The 20,884-nt window shown below is 41.2% G+C and overlaps 4 protein-coding genes across 5 annotated transcripts in view; 2 read left to right on the plus strand and 2 right to left on the minus strand.

Moving 5' to 3' along the window:
• Positions 1-47: 47 nt before the first annotated feature.
• cst3 (cystatin C (amyloid angiopathy and cerebral hemorrhage)) lies at positions 48-4,631 on the minus strand. The gene is made up of 3 exons (XM_034681167.1): positions 4,405-4,631; positions 1,813-1,923; positions 48-463 (listed from the first exon to the last, which is right to left on the minus strand). Exons 1-3 carry the CDS (start codon positions 4,606-4,608, stop codon positions 386-388), a joined length of 393 nt encoding a protein of 130 aa, XP_034537058.1. The 5' UTR covers positions 4,609-4,631; the 3' UTR covers positions 48-385.
• Positions 4,420-13,212, plus strand: ephx5 (epoxide hydrolase 5). Its single transcript, XM_034681164.1, has 11 exons — positions 4,420-4,812; positions 6,213-6,343; positions 6,453-6,516; positions 6,634-6,847; positions 9,776-9,956; positions 10,046-10,255; positions 10,547-10,676; positions 10,972-11,183; positions 11,284-11,392; positions 11,485-11,610; positions 12,739-13,212. Exons 3-11 carry the CDS (start codon positions 6,494-6,496, stop codon positions 12,938-12,940), a joined length of 1,407 nt encoding a protein of 468 aa, XP_034537055.1. The 5' UTR covers positions 4,420-4,812; positions 6,213-6,343; positions 6,453-6,493; the 3' UTR covers positions 12,941-13,212.
• Positions 13,213-14,489: 1,277 nt separating this feature from the next.
• On the minus strand, positions 14,490-18,852 carry mad2l1bp (MAD2L1 binding protein). The gene is made up of 3 exons (XM_034681165.1): positions 18,421-18,852; positions 16,528-16,814; positions 14,490-15,211 (listed from the first exon to the last, which is right to left on the minus strand). Exons 1-3 carry the CDS (start codon positions 18,800-18,802, stop codon positions 14,693-14,695), a joined length of 1,188 nt encoding a protein of 395 aa, XP_034537056.1. The 5' UTR covers positions 18,803-18,852; the 3' UTR covers positions 14,490-14,692.
• Positions 18,853-19,949: 1,097 nt separating this feature from the next.
• The window catches only part of kif16bb (kinesin family member 16Bb), a 59,902-nt gene continuing 58,967 nt past the window's right edge, over positions 19,950-20,884 (plus strand). For both annotated transcript variants that reach the window (XM_034681502.1, XM_034681501.1), the window contains exons 1-4: positions 19,950-20,120; positions 20,200-20,263; positions 20,384-20,494; positions 20,590-20,706. In XM_034681502.1, coding sequence (XP_034537393.1) covers positions 19,978-20,120; positions 20,200-20,263; positions 20,384-20,494; positions 20,590-20,706 — 435 coding nt within the window. In that variant the 5' untranslated portion in view covers positions 19,950-19,977. The remainder of the gene's footprint in view (positions 20,121-20,199; positions 20,264-20,383; positions 20,495-20,589; positions 20,707-20,884) is intronic.

Here is a 20,884-nt window from a genome sequence, read left to right on the forward strand (position 1 = left end):
CTGTAAAATGTCACTTTCAGATTCATTTACCACACGGACACATTCACTGAAGTTCACATGCTGTTAGAATTTTATTTCATTTGAAAACACTGTGTTGTTTTTAAAAGCATTATTAAAAGTTCAGTTCACAACTAAACGTGATTTGCTTGTTTCAGTTAATATGCGTTACAAAGTCAAAGCTGCTCCTCGTTCAGTCTCTCTACATCGCCACAGTGCGCAGGATTCTCTCCCACCTTTAGGATTTAGCTGAGGTCAGTGTTAAAAAGCAGAGGCAGCTAATTGAAATGTTAATACTTTTGGGGCTTTGTCTACAGGAACATCACTCTGCATGAGGGCGATTCTGACAGAAATGCAAACACTGGATCTTTTCCCCCCCGTGGTTCTCTTATGAGCAGACCTGGCTCTTCAGCGTGGTCTCGCTGAGCCATGGGCGGGTGTACACTGTGAATGTGCACTCGTAAGGCTGAGAGGAAGACAGAAAGAGAGAGAACACATTTTAGAAAGAGGGCTGTCAAGAAAACAGGTTCAAAATTACATTATATTTCTGGGTACCAAGTTTGGGTGGTGTATTAAAGGTGACATATTCTGCTCTTTTTCATCAACATATATTGGTCTAAGAGGTCCCCAAAACATGTCTTTAAAGTTTATTGCTCATAAAAACACTTTGAAATCAGATTCTGGTCTGCCTGTAAACCCCTCTTTTTCAGCCCTGCTCAGAACAGGCTGTTTTCTGTGTCTGTGCCTTTAAATGAGAATGAGCTCTCTGACCACGCCCCCTCATGAAGTGGGTGTGGCCTCGGCCGCCCGGCACGTTGATCTAATGTTTACATGTTGGCTGAATATACACGGCTGCTCACAGACCCGCGTTACTTCAACCCTCTGAATCTGATCCAGAATCTGATCCTGACGGAGAGGCGCCTGCAGCAGGACCTTTCTGAACCATTGGTCACAGATTTAGTGTTTCTTGTTGTTTTATTTGTCAGCATGTCGACGTGTGTCTTGGTACACAGCTACCAACATGTAGCTATGTGGCTATGCTAACTAGCGCTAGCACTTTTTCATGAAAACTAAAAACTCATCCACTAGATCTTCAAATCTGCAGACGTGGGGAGTCAAAGCGACCTTTGTGTTTATTAAGACAGCCTACAACTAGCATGCCTCCCTCCTAAGCTCCTTGTTAGCACACATGTGTGCAGGGAATGAAAAACGGAGGAGGGGTTGAGTTGTATTTTATACAGTCTATGGGCTGAACAAGCTCCGAGCTCTGACTTCCTGTTACAGACCGGATGGCGTTGTGACGTATGAAAAACACTGAAAACTGAAACGGCTGGTTTCAGCACACATTTACAGAAAGGTGGAGAAATCAGAACAGGGGCAGAATGGAGTCTTTGACTTTTCAGGGGGTTTGTAGACAGGGACACAGATTTCAGGGAGAGAACCATTAAAAAGTCCAGTTTGCAGGATATGTCACCTTTAAAAGAGGAAGGATATCATGATTTCACAATCAGATGGACTGTGTTCTACTGCTGGTGATCCTATTTAAATTTAGATTTAACATTTACAGTTGTGCTCATAAGTTTACATACCCTGGCAGAATTTGTGTGTAAACAATTGGAAATTTGAAGATCAGAAATATTCCTCTAAATGTGATAAAAAAAAGTGACTTTTAAAAATTCACTCTACATTTTTATGATGTTTTGGATCTAAATGTGGAGACATGTTGATGTTATTTTCAGTGTCTATCTCCATGTTCTGTACAGTCTCTGATAAAGTCCTGCAGCTGAAGTCATTGACCCTTTATTAAGTCTTTACCCGAGCCTTCTCTGGGTCCTCGTGGATGGCGCACAGTTCATTTGCGTTGTTCTTTCTGCAGGGGGTCATCCCCATTCTCACAGTTATGGTGTACAAGTAGCCAGCAACCAACTGTGAGAGAGGAGGGTGGGAACAAAGGACAGCATTGATTAAATCACAATCAAGCTAACTTAACGACATATTCTTACCAGTTTCCTCACAGACACCAGTTCTTGTACGTTGAGTTTAGCTGGTTAGGTTCAGTTCTTTCAGATGTAGACTTTAAACACTCAGCCAGAGTCCTCCTTTACTTATCTTCTTTTATTTGATCTGAACAGCACTCACATGTTCTTTTTCAGCTGTCTCACAGTGAGTTTGACTTCCTTTGTAATGAGTAACTTTATATTTACCAACTACTTCTGGTTTTAGGACACTGTGAGCAAGGTCACAATATCACATGGAGGAGGCTTTCTGGATCCAAAGTTAGGCTTTCTAAAAACTGAAATTCCAAAAAGAAGATTATGTGTATTGGATCATGTTTATATATTGTTTCTACTTTGCATGGTACAGTTTTAATGTGCATTTATAGATGAAATGATGAAACTGTGTTCCCCAGTAATGAATTTTGGAAGTCCATGCAGTGAGTTCCACTACAGAGTCATGTCTGTTTCTACACAGTGCTGCTTAGAGAGCCAAAAAAAGATCAAGGCCATTCAGCATTGGTGCAGCAGGTGTTTATCTTTTAGCATTAAACAACTTCATCATTGTTTTGTTCTTCCATATCCAAACTTTTTTGAAGCATGTTGCTGTCTTCAGATTTAAAAAGAAGACAACATGGGCGCTGATTTGGACTAATGGGTAATTTGCACGCCCATAAAGCTGTTGGCTCACTTCCAGCCTGTGGCCCCTTTCCCATATATCATTCCCCCACTCTCTCTTCCTGCCCCAAAATTGAACTTAAAACAAAAAAAAGGGAACAGAAAATATAGGTTGTGTTTGCAGTATTGCAGTGATTTCCACTACAGAGTCATGTCTGGTGCTTCATAAGAAGCCAAAAAGAGCATTTGCAATTGAAAAACATTAAAGCTGCTGTTGTCAGGAATGGTGTTTGGAGAAAAGGTCATAATACCCATCGGTACTCATCGGTAAGTGAAGTCATTTGAGACTATTGTGAAATCTCTGTTTTTTTCCAATGCCTTTGTATCAAGCAATGTTATTATTCCCCTTGTTCCCTTTTATGACGGACCAATCAGAGCTAATCTCCAATACTCTGTCCTGATTGGTTAAGGGGCGGCCCCTGCTACGTCCTCTGATTGGTTATGAGTCTGGCACAATCATGACTGCACACTCTTTAACTCTTTTATTCCACTACTTTAATTTATTTTATTTTCCTTATTCTTTCTTTTTCTTTACTTTACTTTATCTTTCTTTACCTCTCTTCTTCCTTATTTCTTTATTATTGATTTTGGTGCCTTGGTCCACTGTATCCTGTAACCTCTTGAGTCCTCTGCCTCCCTCCTCCTCCCACCACCACAGATAAACATGGACAGAAAAGGGTTACAACACCCTGAGCTGTCCCACCAGGCTCAAGAATCACCTTAGTCTACACACGCCGATCTGTGTTGGGGGGGCTAAGAGGAAATCTGGTTGGGAGGGATAGTGTTCCCATTCGAAGTCCCTCTCTCTGAACAGATGTTTACTCTATGACTACCAACAGCAGCTTTAAAGACTGTATGTCCCTGTGAGTGGAAGCACAGTCAGTGGAAGCTTAATGAAGGCAAGGCAGCTTTATTTGTATAGTGCATTTCATACATGAGGGCAACTCAATGTGCTTTACATTAAATATTAAAAGCATTGGAAACATTCAGACAAGCATAAAAGAACATAATTAAAAAGACAAATATAATAAAACAGAAAAGAAAAGGAAAATTAGAAATATATTAAAAATTACATTTTTTATTTAAAGTGAGTTAAAATGAGCTAAGATAGGAAGGTAGTGGGAAATAAAAAGGTCTTAATCTTTGATTTAAAAAGAGGTGAGAGTTGGAGCAGACCTGTACCATGTTTCCTTCTGACTCTAGGGACTGAAAGCAGACCAGGACCTGAGGACCTCAGAGGTCCTGATGGTTCATACAGTAGCAGCAGATCAGCCTAAACCATTCATGTCTTTATAAACCATCAGCAGGATTTTAAAGTCTATTCTCTGACAGACAGGAAGCCAGTGTAGAGATCTAAGAACTGGAGTGATGTGGTCTACTTTGTGATGTGGTCTATGAGCAGCAGCATTCAGTGTGAGCTGCAGTCTGATGGACTTCTTAATTAATATTTTTTTAATTGAAGGCCTGAATGAATCCATTCTTCTCTGATGTCATTAACAAATAGATTAATTAGGGTCCATGGGGGCAGAGGATTAATATCAACAACAGAGACCCATTAACAGCTGATTAAAGGATCAGCCTGTCATCGGTATGACGTAATCCCCTTACTGTCTGCACAGTCCAGGCCTGCTGTAACTGAGGAGGCTGATAACACTCCTCCTCAGCCTGCAGGAGATCTGGATCACCTGGTTGGGTTAGGGTTAGTTAAAGTCTGATTGGTCTGAATGAAGCTCACCTGTCTCTTGGTGCTGATCACCTCTGCAGGCTTGGAGAGGAACAAAGCGTTGCTCCTTCTGTTGTGTTCCACCACAGCGAAGTTCAGGGCGCTCTGAGCCCCTTCGTCCTCATGGATGTTGATCTCTAACGGACCCCCAACGAGATCGGATAGACCCACCGAGACCAGAACCGCGAGGACGGGGAGGACAATCTTCCACATCATGTTTATCTGCCAGCTGACCCAAAACAACAAACACAGCTGAGCTCCACTCCTTGTTATATAAACCAGGACGACGTCACGGCTGTTGTTCCACGCTCTCAGCCAATCAAAGCGCTCCGTTACGTTCCATGCGTTCAAGTGTCCCTCGGAAAGTAGAGTACTTCCGGTACTTCTGTCTTCAGAATCAGAATCAGCTTTATTGGCCAGGTATGCTGAAACACACAAGGAATTTAACTTTGCTAAACAGTGCTCTCTTTGTACAAGGCATAATGAGGCATACAAATACAAATAAAAATATAATACAACTAAAAATATAATAATAAGATAAGATAAGATATTACTTTATTGATCCCCCGGGGGGAAATTCAGTTGTTACAGCAACCCAGACATAAGTACAATCAAGAAGAAGTTTCAATAAGTAAAATAAAACAAAATGAAATGAAATAAAATAAGTAAAAATAAAAATAGATAAATAAAGCTAGAATATAATTTAGATACATAAAATGTTAAAAATGGAATTTAGATTAAATAGCATTAATTACAGGCAGTATTAAAAGTGATTCAGTAGTGACAGGTTGACATGGTGTGATTATGGTTGGTAATGACAGATTAAGCAATAAATACAAATAAATATGGGTATTTAATATGACCGTGAGTTGTAGTTACAATAATAATGTAATATAACATAATATAATATGGCAAAGATAATATAATACAGTATATTATGCATTATAATGCCAGCAGCAGTCAAGAGAGTCAGTTCGAGATGCGATGATGGAGTGTGACAGACAATGCAGGGATGGTATGGATCTGTTATGGATCTGTTCATGGGGTTGAAATTAAGGGATAAAAGTAAGAATCATAAGACAATAATTTATAGCTATCAGGAAAAAATAGAAAAATATTAATGAATTCATTGTATGTGTAATGTACTTTCAAAAATCAAGAGCACTTAGTCTAAGTAACCACTTGCTGCTTCTGTGTGCCCATTTAACACTGATAATGCATTGGCTGCCTGCCAGACCTTTTACAGGAATTGTCTAAAAGATAGCCAGAAGAGAGGTTACACTGGGAACATGTCTGGACTCCTGCTGACGCTGTTCGTTGATGGTTCTGTCCTGTCATGTTTAACTTGTCTTTTATGTTTTTTTTTAATGTTATTATTACTGCTATCCCTGACCCTTTACCCCTCAAAAGGATGTGCCTTTTGCCAGGTCGTCACTGTAAATAAGATTTTGTTCTTAATGACCTACCTGGTTAAATAAAGGTTAAATAAAAAAAATAAAAAAAGTTACAAAGTGCTTTACATGGGAAGCAAAAGTCAAGATAAAGAAATGAAACATATTTTAAACATTTTAAGACATAAAATAACTCTAAAGGAATACAATTTTTTAAATTATATTTCTTAAAACTAAAAAAAAAAACTAAAATTAAGTCATTATTATGAGATAAAAAGTCCAAAATATGATACTAAAAAGTCAGTTATGAGATTATAAAAATAGAATTGATCAGTTGAAAGTTCAGGTAGACTTCATGTAAATGAATCTGTCCCATTCTGAAACTCAGTTTTCCGACACCACGTGAATGCATCCCCTGATGTGTTGCAGCAGCAGCGTGTGGTCTGGACCTATGGTCTGGACTCCCTGCTCGATATTCGCTCCAGTGAATTCCTCTCCTTCCCTCTTCTGATTCAGGAAGTGTAACTCAGCCTGAGGGCAGTCTGTGGAAGACAAACCAGGTATGTTGAAACAGTGGAGAGAGTTTCTGTTTGTTGGCTTCTATGATGTTCTCCAAGTGTAATGCAGAAAATGAAACATTGCTGACCTCTGCCCCACTCTGTGTTACAGTCTGAGCTCCCACTTTAAAACATCACCTTTGGAACAGCACCATGCAAAGACTGCAGGTTTTAAAGTAAGTAGCTCAGACATTCCTTCACTTTGTATTGACATACAGATACCTTTGGTGACTTTGCAGCACTAACTATCTGCAATGATTTTCCACTCATGGTACTTTGCCACTCTTCTGCAGGGACACTTTATTTGCCTTGGATCTGGTCCAAAGGCAGGCCCTGGCTGGTTCAGTGCTGGCAGCAGGTGGTTTACTGGCCTACCTGTACCACAAAAGAAGACAACTGAAAACTGTCCCTCTTGGTGACGGATGGTGGGGAGCTGGAGAGAAACCACTGAGAGAGGATGATAAGATCTATCCCTTTAAAGTGGAAACCTCGGATGAAGAAATCAAGGTGCATTGAGTTCATTTCCCATTTTGATACTGCCGCCATTTTCCTCTAAGGTCATGCAAAGATGCAGAGAGTGAAGTCACACCACTGTTTATCAAGTTAACAGTCATGTGGATGACAATTAATCATCACTTTCTCATACATGATTAATCAGAAACTTAAAATAAATGACATGAAATGACAGTTAAAGAGACTACTGATGAAGAAATGTTCAAAACAAGCTTCATCTACCAGAGTTGAAAAATGAAGCCAATGCAGTGTCATTAACTGCAGTTCCTTGAGTGTCCACTTGAGGCAGGCTGCAAAAGCCTGCTAAGAAACCCTGTTAAGTCCGATGTTAAAATCAAGCAGCAACCTCCGGTCTTAGAATATGAAGCCCATGTTGAAGTGCTAAAACTGCAGTTCATCGAGCGTCCACTAGAGGCTGGCTGCAAAAACACCGGAACCCACATACACACCCATTCAAAGAGACGATCTTTAAAATAAACATGTTTACAGCCTGGTTCAAAAAACAGTTTAGATCTTAGTAGCTCATTTCTCTCTCAGCACACTCTGTACGGGTGAATTATTTTATAACTTGTTATATTTGAAGATATGAAACTTGCTAGTTTTGCCCAAATAAGGACATAGCTGACTTGATTGACAGGTGAAAAGGCTAAAGTCCCGCCTCTTTACCTCACACTAGCCTGACAGAAGTTAGGTTGAGTTCAGCATTTCCAATATGGCACCCGCTGACGATTGGCTTCAAAACAGCGCTTCAGGAACAGATAGATGACGTCATGGATACTACGTTCATTTTTTATACAGTCTATGTTTCAAATGCACTTTATTTTACAACAGAAATAAACATGTTTACAGTCTTACTCAAATAAACAGTTTTGGTCAAATTGGTTAAAAAAAGAATGTCATATTTGATTTGTCAGACCACAGGACAGTTTTTCACTTCTCCTCAGTCCAGCGTTCATAAATGGACTCTGGCCCAGAGAAGTCTTCCTGAATCATGCTGTATAGCTATTCTATATGGCTTCCTCTTTGCATGCTATATCTGTAACCTGCATTTGTGGATGCAGTGACCAACTGCGCTCATGGACAATGGTTTTTGGAAACGATTGTGATCCCATGCAGTGAATTCCATTACAGAGCCATGTCTACTTTAATGCACTTTCCACCTGAGGGCCCAAACATCACGTCCATCCAGTCTTGGTTTTGGGCCGTGTCCTTTGTGGCTGACAGGAGGATGATAGCAAAGCTATCTTCTCTGATGGTCAACACGTCACCCCTCCTCCAGGAGACCATAACAACACTAAGGAGCTCATTCAGTGACAGACTTCTTCACCTGCAGTGTCTCACGGAGAGATACTGCAGGTCTTTTCTTCCTGCAGTGGTCAGAACCAATAATATATATATATGTATGTGTGTGTAAGATATGCTTATTTTTTACCTCTTTAATTTTATTTTTAATTGCTAATAACTTTTTAATGATTGTTGCTTTATATATATATATTTACTTTTGCACTGTCTACCTTGTTACTGTGACACTTTAATTTCCCCATTGTGGGACGAGTAAAGGACTCTCTTATCTTATCTATTTCTTAAAGAGATTCCCCAGACTCTCTGAATCTTTGCAGTTGTACTCTGAGGATCATTATTCTGAAACTGTTGAACTATTTGCTCACGCAGTCTCTCACTGAGTGGTGAACCTCTCCCTGTCTTTTCTTCAGAGGGACTCAGCCTCTCTTGAGAGTCCTCTTTATACCCAGTCATATGTAACCTGTTGCAAATTGTAGCTTCTCACCCCGAATATAACAGAGGAAAATACTAAAATACACTCGACATCAATAATGACGATATTAAAAATGTTACAGAAGCTGTTATATTTTTATATAATTCTAAGTATTCTGTGATTCTGTAAATGACACACAGTGGCGGCGAGGCCCTATGGTATACTGAAGGATGGCTAGGATTCTTCCGCCGCTTCAAAGACCAATTTGCATTCCTCAATGTGGACCAAAACTCACCAAAAATGTGTCCCAAAGTCAGTCATGGCATAAAATTTAGGAATTCATTGCTTTTGTGCCAATATTGCTCCATAGCGCCCCCTAGAGACTTGAAAGGCCAGCCCTTCAAAGCTACTTTCACCCACATGCCTGAAATGTTTTTTGCATACCTACCATCCCAAGAGCTACAAAAAAGTATCTGGGCGTCATCGTGAGATCCCAACAGGAAGCGCAGAAATCTGAGTTGAATGACTGATTTTGCCGATTTGCATGGTACGCATTGAAGAGATCTAGTCCTAGGGTTTTTCTCCAATCCAATCCGAACAAGGCACAATCCAAAGTAGACATATTGACGAGTAAAAGTTATCAGAAAACGTTTGCCAAATATAAAAAATGGGGGCGTGGCAGGTACATCAAACTCTCATGTCTCGCCATCAGCAGGAAATTGATTTTTGGGGCTTTGAAATTCTCACAAGCTCATAAAAATGGACCACAATCATCGGCCACCAATCCCCTAGAAACGTTTGTCCAAAAAATCCCCAAATCTGCTCCACAGTGCCCCCTAAAGGGTTAAAAAAACGGGTAAAATACCCCTCCCCATTGGGTTTTTTTTTGCTACATGTGGGACGAGCTCATTCAGCATCAGGATGCACAAATAGCCTCTTGCACCCATGGCCCTAAACCAACAGGGAGCCTTATTAGGGCCCGAGTACTGACACACAGTGGTGGTGAGGCCCTATTGTATCCTGAAGGATGGCTAGTTTTTATTTATATCTTATTTTATTCCTTATTTCTATTAATATTTTGACTTTCTTTCATACTGTGTATAAGAGCATACTGTAATGATAAATAAAGTATTTCTGATTCTGATTCTAAAGGTAAATAATGAGGCTGTAATGTGTTGAAGGGAAGTATGATTAACTGTAATCAACAGGATCTTCATGAGCGCATCGACACAAGCCGCTACACTGACCCTGTAGAGGACAGCTGCTTCCAGTACGGCTTCAACTCAGCTCACCTGAAGACGGTGGTTTCCTACTGGAGACACGAGTTTGACTGGAAGAAGCAGGTGGCAGTGCTCAACAAGTATCCACACTTCAAAACTAAAATAGAAGGTACTTTAAATCCTGATAACCCTATCCTAACGTGGATATTTTGCTCCTGTCTTCTTTGCTTTTCACACCTCTTCTTTATCTTTCTGCAGGATTGGATGTGCACTTCATCCACGTGAGGCCACCACACCGCCAGCATCAGAGGGTCCTGCCTCTCATGCTGGTCCACGGCTGGCCCGGCTCCTTCTACGAGTTCTACAGGATTCTGCCCCTCCTCACAGAGACCCAGGACGATGTTGTGTTTGAGGTCATATGTCCCTCCATCCCTGGATACGGTTTCTCAGAAGCTTCTCATAAACAAGGTAGGTCTCCCTGGCTGTGTTAAATACTCAATTCTGATTGGTCAGAACTCCATAACAAGGTCAAAGTGCAAAATCAGCCGCAGCATCAATCAGACTTTATTTGTAAAGCAACCTGTGAGAAGTGGTCTTGCTGAGGGGGTATTTTGGCTTTGGGACGTCCATCTTTGTGAACAGCCAGTGGTTTGAAGGAGAAACCTTCTACCCTAAAATCTGGACACTCTTATTTAAGCATGGCCGCTGTGTTTGGATCAGGTTTGTGTATCCACAGATGTGCTTCCTGTATCTTTCCAGGGTTTGACAGCCTCGCCACGGCCCGGATTTTCCTGAAACTGATGGAGCGTTTAGGATTCTCAGAGTTCTACGCGCAGGGAGGAGACTGGGGCTCCCTCATCACCACCAACATGGCCCAGATGAAGCCTCAGTAAGACAAAAACATGAGCCCTCACACAGAAACACACCACAGCTTATCCCTGCAGTGGAATGTTCCCATCTCACTTGTTTTTCTTTACAAAGAGGACATTGTGACATTCTTCCTGACATTGTGAAACACTGTCTGCAGTGTGCAAGAACTGCTGACACTGTGTTTCTGCAGACTGTGGCACAAGACTAACATGATAAAAAGTTGCACTTATAGCAGTAAATCCACACCCTCAGCAGATTGAAATGTTACATGCTCTGTACTCTGGGATCTAACTTAGAGCTCTTGTCTTCACCAGGTGTGTGAAAGGACTCCACTTGAACATGTTTGTATCATCCAGGGGATTCAAAGTGCTTCTGTCCCTCATGATCGGTCCTTATCTGCCCTTCCTGGTGGGTCTAAGTCGGGAAGATGTTCACCGGCTGTTTCCTTTCTTTGAGAAGAACGTCTATGAAATCCTGAGGGAAACCGGCTACTTCCACATCCAGGCTACTAAACCCGACACTGCAGGTCCCTTTCACACTGCTGCTGAATCAAAGTCACAAAAAGTCCTGCTGTTCCTATAAAGCATCATTCTAAGCTCTTAATGCTGTTTGACCCGTGTGCACAGGCTGTGGCTTAAACAACTCTCCTGTGGGTTTGGCGGCCTACATCCTGGAGAAGTTCTCTACCTGGACTGATCTGAAGAACAAAAACCTTGTGGATGGCGGTCTGGAGAGGTACGAGACAGAAGATACTGTAGGATGGATTCAGCAGTGTTTGTGATTGTTGCTGGCTGGTGTTCACTAAGTAACGGATGCTTTTGTTTCAGGAAGTTCAGTCTGGATGACCTCTTGACTAACGTCATGATCTACTGGACCACAGGCTCCATTGTGTCCTCCATGCGCTTCTACAAAGAGAACTTTGCGACAAATCCTGATAAACGAGTGGATGCAAAGTATGTGACATGAAGCCAACACGGCGAACTCTGTGGGGTTTATCTTGTAGAGTCTGAAAGGAGAATCCTGACATGGCAGTGCATGCAAAGTATACAGTCAGATGCTCAAAGTGTCAGAACTATGGCTTGTCCGTCCTGCAGAGTAGATGCAAAGTAATTGTTTTCACGCGTTGAATTACTCTTGTCAGTAGCTGTGATGCACTTCTCACTGATCCAGTAGATGTGAGAGAGACCTGAGAGTTGCTGTTAATGTTTGTGGATGTGTGGTGAATCTTGTGATTGAAGCAGAGCACAACGCCTGCCGTATGTAAGCACAACCTGCAGCCAGCCTCAAGCGGACACCCGATGAATTGCAGTTTCTAACACTTCTGCATGGGCTTCATAGTTTGAGACCAGAGGTTGCTGCTTGGTCTTAACGTCCCGTTATGGAACGGCCCATTTGGCCGTTAGCTGCATGCACGACTGCAAATAATCGGCCAATTAGCTGATTGCGCCATGAAAGTGAGGCTGGTGCAAAACCTCACATGTCCAGGGAACCTCCTGGAAAACCCTGATCCAACAAATTCAAACTGAGCATGCCTACTACTCTCAAATCCATCCATAAACTTCAACTGGTCCAGAACTCTGCTGCTCGTATCATCACCCGAACTCCGTCCATCAACCACTTCCCTCCCGTCCTTCAGCAGCTTCACTGGTTACCGGTCAAGACCCGCATCGATTACAAGATTCTGCTCCACACCTTTAAAGCCCTCCATACCTCTCTGAACTTCTGCACATCAACTCAAGTTAAGACTGATGGTCCCGTTTGTGTGATGGCTGGACGTGCATTCGGGCCCAGATGTCCAAATCCTTTTTGCTAAACTGAGACTTTAATTTTTAAATTCTAAAAACAAACCCTGGGAAGTAAGAGAGTCTGTTAGCTTACTCTAGAAACTCAACCTTTCACATACTTACTCCAGTAAAGAGAACTAGAGTAATGAATGAGTGAATGCAGAGGATGTAAACTCTGAGGACTTAAATCAATCCTGTAAAATGAGTGGATGCAGAGTTTGAAGAGGAGTGGATGCATAGTGTGTTAAAACTCTGACTTTCAAAATCAACCACGTCACGTTTCATCTTCTGTTTCAGGGTACCCATCGTCGTGCCCACCGGACTCGCTGCCTTCCCCGGGGAGCTGATGCACTGCCCTAAATCCTGGGCGCAAATCAGGTATCGAAACATCCACTCGTACACCTTCATGCCCCGAGGCGGACACTTTGCTGCCTTTGAGGAGCCGCAGCTCCTCGCCGACGACATCATTCAGTTTGTGAAGAAAGTGGAGAAGCTGTGAAACGCTTCAGCGCTCTGAGACCAAGTGAATCCTAAAACAGCTGCTCTGTTGTTTCTGTGTTTTAATCATTCCAATGGGACACAATGCACAATGCATGTCCCCTGATTGTGTTTACACTACAGTGTATCGTCACATGGCTGCACCCACAACTGCACAATGAAGCTATTTTTAGATTTTGATGAATGTGAAGTGACGATGCTGGCATTCAAAGTGTGGATTTAAAAAGCATGTAATGCATTTAAAGTTTTGATAATTAAAGATACTGCACTAACTTCATGTGTGTGATGTCCTTAAAGGTGACATATCATGCAAAATGTACATTTTAATGGTTCTCAAACATTCTTTCATTCATAAAACAAGTTTGCAAAGTGTGTTATAAAACCCTCAGGAGCAAGTCTGCATCAATGTTCACTCACTGAGCCGATCCAACATCATAATGCATCCCTCAAAGAAGATCCTCCATGCAAAATCAATTCTGTGCAACTAGATCTGCTAATGTGATTCTCAAGATAAGAGACATTCACTTTAGTTGTGCAGACATTAAAGGTGACATATCATGCAGAATGGACTTTTTAATGGTTCTCTCCCTGAAATCTGTGTCCCTGTCTACAAACCCCCTGAAAAGTCAAAGACTCCATTCTGCCCCTGTTCTGATTTCTCCACCTTTCTGTAAATGTGTGCTGAAACCAGCCGTTTCAGTTTTCAGTGTTTTTCATACGTCACAACGCCATCCGGTCTGTAACAGGAAGTCAGAGCTCGGAGCTTGTTCAGCCCATAGACTGTATAAAATACAACTCAACCCCTCCTCCGTTTTTCATTCCCTGCACACATGTGTGCTAACAAGGAGCTTAGGAGGGAGGCATGCTAGTTGTAGGCTGTCTTAATAAACACAAAGGTCGCTTTGACTCCCCACGTCTGCAGATTTGAAGATCTAGTGGATGATTTTTAGTTTTCATGGAAAAGTGCTAGCGCTAGTTAGCATAGCCACGTAGCTACATGTTGGTAGCTGTGTACCAAGACACACGTCGACATGCTGACAAATAAAACAACAAGAAACACTAAATCTGTGACCAATGGTTCAGAAAGGTCCTGCTGCAGGCGCCTCTCCGTCAGGATCAGATTCTGGATCAGATTCAGAGGGTTGAAGTAACGCGGGTCTGTGAGCAGCCGTGTATATTCAGCCAACATGTAAACATTAGATCAACTTGGACGGCCGAGGCCACACCCACTTCCTGAGGGGGCGTGGTCAGAGAGCTCGTTCACATTTAAAGGCACAGACACAGAAAACAGCCTGTTCTGAGCAGGGCTGAAAAAGAGGGGTTTACAGGCAGACCAGAATCTGATTTCAAAGTGTTTTTATGAGCAATAAACTTTAAAGACATGTTTTGGGGACCTCTTAGACCAATATATGTTGATGAAAAAGAGCAGAATATGTCACCTTTAAAAAGCATGTAATGCATTAAGCCTTTAAACCTTTGATAATTAAAGATATTGCACTAACTTCATGTGTGTGATGTCCTTAAAACAAAACAGTAATGCATGTTCTCAAACAGATTTCATGTCATACCAACAAAGCATCTTAATTCCCTTTTATTTCTGAAGTCAATGAACCACATGTTGTTTAAAATGACTCTTTTTAATACAGTTATAAAAATTAAATCCATAATTCATTAAAATATTGACAGTTCAAAAAGGATCTGAACGACTGTTAAAATTCATGCTCCTAAAAGAGAGTGCTGGATTCTCTCTGGGTCACTTTCCGAAGCCCTTGATCGTCATCGGCGCCTGAAACCACACATAATCCTCCCGGTCCGTCCCGTCCGCCCTCAGAGTCTGACTGCTGCTAGAGAGAGCGATCACCTGGTTCTTTACACGTGTCGGTACTTTAAATTGTAGTTTCGGGCGGAACCACCCGACGCCGCAGTCCCTGTGAGCCAGCACTAAGACCGTAGTGGGCATCAAGCGGACCGGTTTGCTGTCGGATAAAAGGTCGGCCACGAAAAGAGTCCTGAAGACCTGCCTCAAGCACGAGGAGACGCGCAGGCACTGGTCTCCGGCGGCCAGTCCCAGGTTCTCCATGTTGATCTCGTACAGCTCTTTGGGGAGGACGAGAGAGCCGCCCATGAGCAGCAACACGCGAGGAACCCTGCTGAGGGAGAACAGCACTTCCAGCTGCTGCAGCACCTCCTCCAGGTCCTGAAGGGTCTGCTGACACTTCCTGGAGTCGATGTCTGCAGACGGCCCCGGCCTCCGACTCACTACATCTTTATCCTGAAAAACAAGAAGGTTTGTTTTAATGTCACACCCAACATCTTGCACATATTACACTTCACCCCTCTGCAGGAGCGCACACAGCTGGGACGGAGCAGGAGATATGCAGGAGCGTAGTGTTTGCATAGAGCTTAGTTTTATGCAGAATGTGCCTCGTACTGATGAGGGACTAAATGATCCTGAATGAACCAGAGAGAGAAGATTCCAGAGCAAAACATTATGATGCATGATTGAATCGTTCCCCTTTTTGGACGTGATGTGAGATAGAAACAAAAACTGAGCTGCTGCAACTACTACTATCCGTCTCCCCACTATCATCTCTCTCTCTCTCTCTCTCTCTCTCTCTCTATCCCTCTCTCCAACACGGTCTCAGCAGATGTGTGTCTAACATGAGTCTGGTCCTGCTGGAGGTTTCTGCCTGTTAAAGGAACTTTGTCCTTGCCACTGTAACTTGCTAAATGCTGCAAAGTGCTCTGCTCATGGTGGATTAAGATGAGATCAGACTGAGTCCTGTCTGGAAGATGGGACTGGATCTGACCCTGTCTTGATGTTGGGTCTTTGTTAGAACATAGAGTCCGGTCTAGACCTGCTCTGTTTGGAAAGAGTCTGAGGAGAACGTCTTTTGTGATTTGGCGCTATATAAATAAAGATTGATTGAAATATGCAGACTCGTACTGACCCCCTCTGCTGGTTTTTGGTGTCTTAAATTAAGTATTTTCAATCAACCCAACACTCCATGTCTGGAGTCCCTGAGCTCCCTTGTCTCGTAGGTTCCTCTGAGCTGCTGTAGACGTCCTCCTGCTGCGGACGTTCCAGACTCCAGCTGATATGGACGTTCTGGACTCCAGCAGCAACAGCTTCAACTACTCGTTTCATCACTATCATCTCTCTCTCTTCATCTCCCTCTATCCCTCTCTCCAACACGGTCTCAGCAGATGTGTGTCTAACATGAGTCTGGTCCTGCTCGAGGTTTCTGCCTGTTAAAGGAAGTTTTTCCTCTCCGCTGTAACTAGCTAAATACTGTGAGGTGTAATGCTCATGGTGGATTAAGGTGGGGTCAGACTGAGTCTGATCCTGTCTTGGTGTTGGGTCTCTGTTCATAATTTGACATAGAGTGGTCTAGACCTGCTCTGTTTGTAAAAGAGTCTTGAGATAACGTTTGTTGGGATTTGGCGCGATACAAATAAAGATTGATTGATTGATTGATTGATTGATCCAATGACATCAGTCACTTGAGATGAATGTTGAGATGCACACTCAGGTATGGACAGTGAACATATACTGGAGGTGCACTGATATATCTGAGTCTTATTCACCTGCATGGACGCTTGCTGCTTCTTCTGAGAGTACACCAGCTGGTCGTACGTCATGGGGAGCTGCTGTCTCTGATACAGGATGCACTTGAGGATCTCGCTGACAAAGCGGCAGCAGCCTTCTTGGGTCACGGTGCCGGAGAAGACCACGTTCACGAGGCCTTCCTGCTGCGCTCTCCTCGCCACGTCTGCGTCACTGTCCTCTGTGTGAGGAGTCTGTTGTTCCCCGGCGGTCACGCTGGCGTCCTGCAGGTTCCTCTGACCTGAAGTGCCCTCCTCTCTGGTGTCATCTGTCCAAACGGAGAGCAGGATAATGTCATTAGAGGGAGTGTTTGGGTCTGGCGTGTTCAATCATAGCTGGTTAAATGTTAATGACATGCAGCCAGGCCGGAGTCATCATGAAGGCATTTATCCAATGTCTCCTCTGTGCTGCTGAGAGGCTGTGGTGACAGAATCTAACAACTTCAACATTAGTTTGAACACTAGGACACTTTATGTGTTGATTCAATTTCAGAGCAAGGTGTAACAGGAAAATAAACACACACTCCCAGAGGTTTTGAACTGATAAGCAAATATAAGTTTTATATTTTGGTGCTAACATAGTGGGAAACATTTTTCAGTGTGCTAGATCAGGGGTTCCCAAAGTGTGGGTCATGAGAAGTCTTCCAGAATGTTTTTTTTTTAAAGTTATCTAAAAATATTGATTATTTATTTTTGTTTATTTACCTTGTTTTCTTCTGTTTATCTTCCTTTTTGTTTGTACTCTTTATTATTATTCTTTTGTATGTATTTGTTCTTCTCTTTGTTGGTTTTGTATTGCTTATAATAATTTGTTAACTTGTGGTGAACAAATAAAAAAGTTTAATGACAAAAGTTATCTAAAAATAGTCAATTTTACCCATTACAGTAAAAAACAAAAAACAAAAACAGTAGCTAAACTTGAAATAAAACCTTGAAAATAGAAAGTGTAATGAGTTTTCAGCCTTTATTTGTTCCCAGATGACTCCTAAGTTTATATTATATCATGTTATATTACATTATTATTGTTTACTACAACTCACGGTCATATTACATACTCATATTTATTTTATTATAGCTTAATCTGTCATTACCAACCATAATCACACCATGTCAACCTGTCACTACTGAAACATTTTTAATACTGCCTGTAATTACTGCTATTTAATCTAAATTCCATTTTTAACATTGTATATATCTAAATTGTATTTTTCTTATTTATCTATTTTATTTTATTTTACTTATTGAAACTTCTTTCTTAATTGTACTTATGTCTGGGTTGCTGTAACAACAGAATTTCCCCCACAGGGGATCAATAAAGTAATATCTTTTCTTTTCTTATATTTGAACCATTACTAAGGAACATTTCAAACTTATCTTCCAGGTACTTAATCATAATGCATATTTCAATCTTCTTTATTAAGATCATCCAGCAAAGTTAGCAAAGGATAAGAAAGGACATTTAATTTGCTCTGTTTGTTGACTTGCTACTGAAACAACTATGCACCTTTGGGAAGTCTCATTTGCAGTATTCTTGCATTTTTTATATTTTTTTAAATACAAAAAATACTAAGTTTGTTTATTAAGAATTCACTAGAAAATTTCAAAAAATATATTATATTATAACTTTTCTTTATATTGTCTAAAATGAACATCCATCAGGGTAAATTTGCTGCAGAAAACATGTTATACATGAAATGCAAAAACACACAAAGCTATCCTGATTTCATATATTTGAGTTTATGTTAACTTTACTCTGTTTATATTCATCTTTAGAAACATGTTGATGTAAACACACTGATACACCAGCTCCAAAGGGGGGACGTTAATAAATGTCCCCATTGTGTTTCCAGGATCATCCCAGCATGAGTCACCTACCTGTCAGACTGTGGAGGGTCTCAGGAGAGTTCTCCTTGTCTTCAGTGAAGTCCACATTCTCCTGGTCTTCATTAGGTCGAGGTTCAGAGGAACAGTCTCTCCATTCTTTGTTATTCTTCATCTTTAAACTCGAGTTTACAGTTTCAGGTTGTTCGGTCATTTCCGTAGACGCTCGGTTTGACTCGGAGTCGTCGGGAACATTCTGTAACGTTCGGCCTTCACGCGCTCCGTTCTGGTGTTTAACGTCACTTCCTGCCGTAAAGGAGAGTCTCCTCCTGGTCTGACTGTCTTCTGTGATGTTATTATTGTTGTTGTTCAGCTTCTTCTTCTTCTCTTCTTCTGGGTTTGAGATTGTTTTGAAGATCATCGAGTCTGAGGCCATTTTGAATGTCCCCGCCGCCGGGTCTGCGCGCGGTGCATCATGGGAAACGTGGATCTGCGTGAATCTATGACGTAGATCTACGTAGTGCTGCGTTCGCGTTCCATGGAAAAATTGGAAAAAGAGGTTTTGTCTTTTAAAACGGACGCCTCTCTGCTTTCATTTGCTTATCAAAATATCTAAAGTCCTTAATCTTGGGGAAATTTAGTTCCAGATCTTACATGGATCATTTATTGTCGTTTTAAATCACTTTGATCTCGAGCACCACTGTTTTGAAACACTGCTATATTTTTTCCCAGCGTGTCGTAAATGCCACATTCAGGGAATTTGATTTAAGTGTTATTTAGTGGAAATGTGGATTGTAAGTCAATCAATCAATCAATCAATCAATCAATCAATCAATCAATCAATCAATCAATCAATCAATCAATCAATCAATCAATCAAGCTTTATTTTTATTGCACATTTCATACAAATCAAATGCATCCCAAAGTGCTTTACAGTGATTGAAAAACAAGAAAGAAGCCGAAGTAAAACAATGGCAAGACATATAAAGGGAAAATAATAATAATGATGATGATAATAAAAATAGTACTAATAAAAATAAAAATAAAAATAGAATAGAATAGAGACTAAAATAGAGACCAATGCACACCAACAATAAAATATGTCTTATTAAAATAAGTTAAAGCATCAAAATAATTTTTAAAAGGGTAAAGATAAGGGTTGAAAATAATCTAAGGCTAAAAATATCAATACAAACTGAGTAGATAAATAAATGAATGAATAGATAAATAAAAATAGAATAAGAAAACAGCTAAAATAATAAAGCAGCATTTAAATCAATATTACAGGAAAAGGTAAGTAATTAAATTATTAAACCCTACAAAAAAGCCAGACTGAATAAATATGTTTTTAGTTTAAAAGTTTGAATATCTCTGTCAGCTCCTCTCAGATCCCCCTGCAGGCTGCTCCATAGTCATGTTGCCACTCAAAATGAAAGTGTGTAAAGTCTGTTTTCAACTCCCTCTTATTTAAATGGATGAAATAATGCACATTATTAAAAAAATACTTTCTGTTGACCCATCCACAATGCCCCCTGGCGGCTATTTTGTATAGTGCATCTAAATAATCTGGCCCTGTTAGGCCCCAGGTGTGATAATTAGAAGGTTGCAGCAATGTTCACACAATGGTGCTGCATCCATTTGTTAGCAGGAGACCACAGTCTGCAGGACGGGGTGTTTGATGTGGTGTGTCTGATTCTTAAGTTAATCATGGCTTCAGTTAGAGTTGCTGTCCGAGTCAGGCCACTGAACAAAAGGTGAGGCGCTGTTAATTCAAAGAAATGCTTCAAATTTGAGATTTTTGTCTCTCACTTTATTATTATTTTTCTTCAACAGAGAAAAAAAGCGATCATCAAAAGTGGTTATTCAGATGAAAGGGGGCGCTACATCTATTCAGAAGGTAGGTGAATGTGATCTCAAACAAACTGTCTGCATAACATTGAAGTCCAGACCTGCTGGCTTTTTTTTATTTATAGTTCCTACATTGGCATAATCAAAATAAGTTTGACCTTTGACCTAGCCTTCAGCTCCTCAAGGGGACAAGCAGAAGAACGCAGTGAAGACCTTCACGTATGACTTCTCCTATGATTCAAGTGACAGGAGAAGCCCTATATTTGCATCACAGGAGAAGGTATAGCTTTATATGTCAATGTTTTTCATAATTCCTCTTTCATAGAGTGTACATGAAGTTTTTCTTCTTTACCTGATGATTCTCTGTCACTCTAGATTTACTGTGACTTGGGATTGGATGTCCTGAAAGCTGCCTTTGAGGGTTTCAATGTTTGTGTGTTCGCCTACGGCCAGACAGGCTCAGGAAAATCTTACACCATGATGGGTAACCCGGTAAGTACGGCTACTGCTGAATCACTCCTTTAAAAGACTCTGGTTTTAAGATAGTAAGGGGGGCGGACATTCGTTGTCTTACTCCTGCTCTGAACTTCTCTGTCCCTCTGTGGGAACCCAAAGTGAACAATGAGCAAATGAGTGTCTTCAGCTTCACAGAAAGATCCCTCAATGACCT

Source organism: Notolabrus celidotus, chromosome 4 (genome assembly GCF_009762535.1).
Source record: "Notolabrus celidotus isolate fNotCel1 chromosome 4, fNotCel1.pri, whole genome shotgun sequence".
Classification (NCBI taxonomy): Eukaryota; Metazoa; Chordata; class Actinopteri; order Labriformes; family Labridae; genus Notolabrus; species Notolabrus celidotus.

Bases quoted from the DNA above. Each gene is read 5' to 3' on its own strand.
- cst3 (XM_034681167.1), bottom strand. From the start codon at position 4,608: ATGATGTGGAAGATTGTCCTCCCCGTCCTCGCGGTTCTGGTCTCGGTG. The intron at 1,924-4,404 runs GTGAGCTTCATT...CCTCTCTCACAG, and splicing joins TGATCAGCACCAAGAGACAG to TTGGTTGCTGGCTACTTGTA. The intron at 464-1,812 runs GTAAAGACTTAA...TCTTCCTCTCAG, and splicing joins AGGACCCAGAGAAGGCTCGG to CCTTACGAGTGCACATTCAC.
- mad2l1bp (XM_034681165.1), bottom strand. From the start codon at position 18,802: ATGGCCTCAGACTCGATGATCTTCAAAACAATCTCAAACCCAGAAGAA. The intron at 16,815-18,420 runs GTAGGTGACTCA...CCGTTTGGACAG, and splicing joins GACCCTCCACAGTCTGACAG to ATGACACCAGAGAGGAGGGC. The intron at 15,212-16,527 runs GTGAATAAGACT...CTTGTTTTTCAG, and splicing joins AGCAGCAAGCGTCCATGCAG to GATAAAGATGTAGTGAGTCG.
- ephx5 (XM_034681164.1), top strand. From the start codon at position 6,494: ATGCAAAGACTGCAGGTTTTAAA. The intron at 6,517-6,633 runs GTAAGTAGCTCA...ACTCTTCTGCAG, and splicing joins CAAAGACTGCAGGTTTTAAA to GGACACTTTATTTGCCTTGG. The intron at 11,184-11,283 runs GTCCCTTTCACA...CCGTGTGCACAG, and splicing joins TACTAAACCCGACACTGCAG to GCTGTGGCTTAAACAACTCT.